The sequence below is a fragment of the Gastrolobium bilobum genome, unplaced genomic scaffold (assembly GCF_033153095.1).
Source record: "Gastrolobium bilobum isolate Gb01-03AN ecotype WA unplaced genomic scaffold, APGP_CSIRO_Gbil_v1 utg2160, whole genome shotgun sequence".
Lineage (NCBI taxonomy): Eukaryota > Viridiplantae > Streptophyta > Magnoliopsida > Fabales > Fabaceae > Gastrolobium > Gastrolobium bilobum.
In genome coordinates, this window is record NW_026900008.1 from 121,302 (window position 1) to 126,654 (window position 5,353).

The following is a 5,353-nucleotide window of genomic DNA, read 5'->3' on the forward strand; positions in this document are numbered from 1 at the left end:
GGGTAGGCTTATTGATAAAAGGGAAGATATCCTCATGAAAAACAAGGTCTCTAGTGATAAGAACCTTATTTGTGGCAGGATCCAAAACTTTGTAGGCTTTGTAACCGGGGGGTACCCAAGAAAAATCACAGGAACAACCCTTGGAGAGAATTTATGTCTATCCTTGGGTAGAGTGGATGCAAAACAGAGACAACCAAAAGACCTGAGATGAGAGTAAGATGGATCCTTACTGAAAAGAACTTGAAAATGAGACTTGTTTTGAAGAATGGGACATGGGAGACGATTTATGAGATACACAGACGTACGAATGCAATCAGACCAATAAATCAAAAGGATATTAGACTGAAAAAGTAAAGACCGAGCAACATTTAAAATATGTTGGTGTTTTCGCTCAACAACAGAGTTTTGTTGTGGGCGATCAACACAAGAACAAAAAGAAATGATGCCATTGGTGCGGAAAAATGAGTCAAAATTAAACTCAGGAGCATTATCAGAGCGCACAGATTTTATTTTCTTGTTAAATTGTGTGAGAACAAGAGAGTAAAATTCAGGAAATATATTGACAACATCAGACTTTGAACGCAGAAAATAAACCCATGTGTATCGACTACAATCATCAACAATCGTTAAAAAATAACGAAAACCTTCAATGGACAAATGCGAAAAAGGACCCCAGACATCCAGATGTATTAAATCAAAAGTAGATTCTGACAAATTGTTATGAGAAGGGAAAGATAAACGCCTCTGTTTAGAAAGAGGACAAACAGTACAAGATGAATTACAATGAGTTGAAATAACTGGTAAATTTAAAAAAGACTTCAAAAGGGATAGACGGTTGGAAGAAGGATGACCGAGGCGGGTATGCCAAAGGGAAAAAGTAGCTTCAACAGCACATGCAGAAGCAAAAACGCGAGGAGACTCATGAAGAACATAGAGATTTCCAATACGATCAGCAGTCCCAATCGTGTGGGAGTTCGAAGGATCCTGCAAAACACACGATGAAGCAGAAAAGGTGGCAGATACACCAAGAGCAGCAGACAAAGCACTAACAGACAGGAGATTATAGTGAAATTTGGGAACAAACAAAACTGGAAAAAGGGTAAAACCTTGAAAAGAAACACAACCTACACGAGGTACAGTAATGGTGGTACCATCAGGAAGAGAAACGAAAAAATTAGAAATTAATTTTGTGGAAGTAAAAAAATAAAGATTACAGCATACATGATGGGTAGCCCCGGTGTCCAAAATCCAAGAGGAACGAGAAAGAGTAGAAGAAATACCAGTAATATTGGCAACAGATGGAGATGAAGAATCATGGTCAGAGGATGCAGATGGGGATGTCGTTGTCGGTGAGATGTGGGTGGAAATCAGGGAACATATTTGGGAAAGCTGATCAGGAGTGAGAGTGAGGGGATTAGATGGATTGGGCTGAGGTGTAAAAGGCCCATTATGGGGGAAAGTGGCAGCAAACAAATGGGCTTGATTCAGATGGGTTGGATTGTCCATGGGCTTGGTGCGACTTCTGTACCCAGGCGGAAAGCCGTGCAGCTTGAAGCACTTCTCGATGGTGTGGCCTTGCTGGGAACAATGGGTGCAAAAAGGACGATCATGGCGAAGTCTGGACGGTCCGTTGGTGGCATTCACAGCAGGAAGGAGCTGAAGATCAGAAACAGGAAATGATGCCGGCATGATGGAACGTTGGCGTTCTTCCTGGACAACTAATGAGAAAACCCGGCTGAGTGAAGGAAGCGGTTCCATGAGAAGAATTTGAGCTCTGGTTGCAGCATAAGATTCGTTCAGTCCCATGAGGAATTGAATGGAGGAATCTTGCTCCTGGTACTGGTTGAAGGTGCGAAGGCCACCGCAATTACAGGTTGGGACCGGTTGAAACTCACGAAGGCCATCCCAAAGAGTTTTCAACCGAGTAAAATAAGCGCTGACATCCAGAGGTCCTTGTCGAAGAGCAGCAAGCTGAGATTTCAATTGAAAAATGCGAGGAGCATTGCTTTGCTCGAATCGATCACGGAGATCTGTCCAAATGCCACTAGCGGTGGGGATATAGAGAAGACTGTCAGCAATATCGCGATCAACAGCATGAAAAATCCAAGATGAAACCATGCTGTTGCAACGAACCCAGGAAGAGTAAAGTAAATCATCAGTAGAAGGAGGAGATAAGGATCCATCAACAAAATGATACTTGTTCTTGGCTTGGAGGGCCATGATCATGGAACGACGCCATGTATGATAGTTGGCCCCAGAAAGAGGATGAGCAACTAGAACAAGACCAGGGTGGTCAACAGAATGAAGAAAGAAAGGACTGGACAAATCATCGGCAGAGGAATCAGAACCCGTAGCAGCAGGGTTCTTGCCTCTAGCCATGAGGAAAAATTTCTTTAATCTGATACCATATTACAATGAATAAATTGCAGAGAAGAAGGATTGGAAGAATATTTGTATATTCATTGATTGATCTGAACAGTATACAAAACACCTATTTTATACAACGAAGGAAAAATTCTAGAAGCTTAAAATAACAAACTCAGCTAAGAAATTCTAACAGAATCAATGAGTCAGCCACTCTAACAGAATGGTGCACAACACTATACACGTCAGCTACAGCTACTACATTCTAGAAGCTAAAAAATAAAAATACAATAAAAAACTTATATTCCTAAATATCTGTAATCAAAATTATTTATATGGACTTTGGCTTGCCACGTTATGTTTATCCTTTCAGTATATCACCCAGAAAGAGACAAGAACGGCGCTAACTGCATATGATCAGGTGATATCATCCATTCGATCACTAGAAGTACTGTTTATCCCCAGCTAGCTATTTATTAAGGAAAATATTTTCATTATTCCCCACTCAAACTCAATACATCTTTTATTAAAGATGAAAAATAAACTCCCCTAACATTATCTATTATTATTATTTTTTTCAATTAATGTCATAACTCATATGAATTCATTTTTTATTATTTTTAGTAAAGTGGTTCCCAATACGGAGTACTACAAAATGCTCCTATTTAAGAGCTACTGGAATATTGCAACCCAAGCTTTCAGATATTTCCTTTCTTCAGCTTAGATTGCACTTACCCTGTAGTTTTTCTTAATGGGAAAGCCTTCTACTGTGCAACGCTCACTTGTGCATTTCTGGGTTCTCCTTGTGCTAGTTGTCAGCTTCTGTTACGCTATATCTGCTGCAGCAACAACTGAGGTTTCAGGTTTGCGTGACTCATCCCCACAATCTTTTTTCTTTTATCATATATAGTACTAAGGAAAGGGCATTGAACGCTGAAACTATACATATATACATAGATCGGGTTGGGAAGAAGATTAAAAAAATTCCCTTTTTTAGAAAGTATTTTTTATAACGAATAATACATATAAATTATCTGTATTTATTCTCAAAATAACATTATTTTAAAATTTAAAAATTAAATAATTATAATTATAAAGATTATAATTATTTTGAAATAAATTATAATTACAAAAATATCATAATTTTCGCCCAAAACAATGTCGTATTAAGCTTACTGCAGATAAGTTGTATGCAATAACTACAAAAAAATGAACTCTTTTTATAATTAGATTTTTAAAACAATAATTAGTTTTTTTAAAAAAAATATGTGACTTTTGACTTTTGTTTTGTTTAGAAATTAAAAATTTTAATTTCAAAAAAAAAAAAATTTTTGTTTTTTTATTATTTCTCTTTTTGTTTTTTTTTTAAAAGAAGATATTCAAATAGATTTTTTTAATAAATATTATTTTTCTTAAAAAAATCAGTGTTTGAAGAAAAAAAAATCATCCAAATCGGCCTTATATCCGTTTTTAACGTGCACATAGAAGTATGTTCCTATTAGATACTGAGAAATGAATACCTATTCATGGATACAAAATTCGTGACCACAATTTTGAGGAAGGAGAGAGCAGCTTGCTACTGAGTCACACTCAAGCTTATTTTACATCACTATAAATTATATTATTTATGATTTTATTTATGGAAATAGTTATATTTACTATTTTTTTTATAAATTCAACTATGTATTTTAAGAAATATATTTACTCATATGTATATTTTCTGAAATATATAATTAAGATTGTAAGAATTTGTAAAAAAAATAAAATTATAAACATAACTTGACTCTTTATTTATATCTAAATACTTTAATTTTTTAATTATATGAGTTATTGAATATAAATAAATCAACAAACAAAAATAAATAATAATACATCATCTTATTGTAACTGTGTAAGAATATCGTACCGCTTATATAGAAGTGTGAGATGTATAAATTATATTCTTTTATATTTCTTGTGCAGGGAAAGAAATGGACTCGGGTAAGTATTTTTATAATCATGGTTGGCCAAAGGCAAGGCTAGAAGATGAGGAAGAAGCAAAATCTGAACAAGTTTTCCATCCCAAACCAACATTCAAGAGGCCGTATTTCAAGAAACCGAGTACAACTGTTAAGAAGCCACCCAAAGCTCTCCAACCTGCCCCAGTTGTGAAGGGGCCAACTTTCCCCCACCACCCTCCAAAACCACAAGACTCTATGGTTCCCTGAAGTTTCTCATGCTTTGATAAGTGATCAACCGTTCCATTTCTAAAGCACCTATATCAATCCATGCCTATATCTCTAGATAACTTACGCTTGTATAATCCTATACGTTATCCTTCTTGTGTTATTGTATTGTAATATATATATAGCCGATCTGTCTATTCGCCTAAATAAAATTCACGATACAGCAATTGTGAATATATTATGTTACTCAGAGAATGATAAGGATGATTTTCTGCTTTTAGTTTAAGGGTTTTACAAGAGTTATGTTGTAGGAAAAATAATTGTGTTACATTATAGAAATTTGTTTTGCGTGCCGTAATTTTTTTTTTTTTTTTTTTCTTCAAAACATGCGGGTCCCACAAAATGTTGTGTGTGTAAGAAGTTTTTTATAATCATGTTAAATGATGAATACAAACCCTTAGTTTAATTAGTAGTTTTAAGTTGTGTTCCTGTTTTATCATTTTCGTTTGATCACAATAAGAGCAAGGATATTTCTGAACTTCATATTGACTCTTGAATTTTAAACCCTTTATCGGAAATTTTCAAACTAATCAATTTTTTACAAGTTTAGCCGCAATCGTAATTACAAATGCTACAAATTAAACAAAAGAAAAATTGCTATGATAAAAAAAAAAATTTATCATCTAAAGAAATATGCTTAACATAAATTATCAGTGAAAATTCATTGGTACTTTTACTGGTGATGAATAATAAGTTGGAAATGGAGGAATGAAAGGGATGAAGAAAGTGAGTTTTAAAGAGTCATACATATTAAAGAGGAGGAG

The 5,353-nt window shown here is 34.8% G+C and overlaps 1 protein-coding gene across 1 annotated transcript; it reads left to right on the forward strand.

The window, feature by feature from the left end:
* Positions 1-2,972: 2,972 nt before the first annotated feature.
* On the forward strand, positions 2,973-4,809 carry LOC133294837 (uncharacterized). The gene is made up of 2 exons (XM_061493593.1): positions 2,973-3,227; positions 4,327-4,809. The coding sequence occupies exons 1-2, from the start codon at positions 3,116-3,118 to the stop codon at positions 4,569-4,571; spliced, it is 357 nt and encodes a 118-aa protein (XP_061349577.1). The 5' UTR covers positions 2,973-3,115; the 3' UTR covers positions 4,572-4,809.
* The last annotated feature ends 544 nt before the right edge of the window (positions 4,810-5,353 follow it).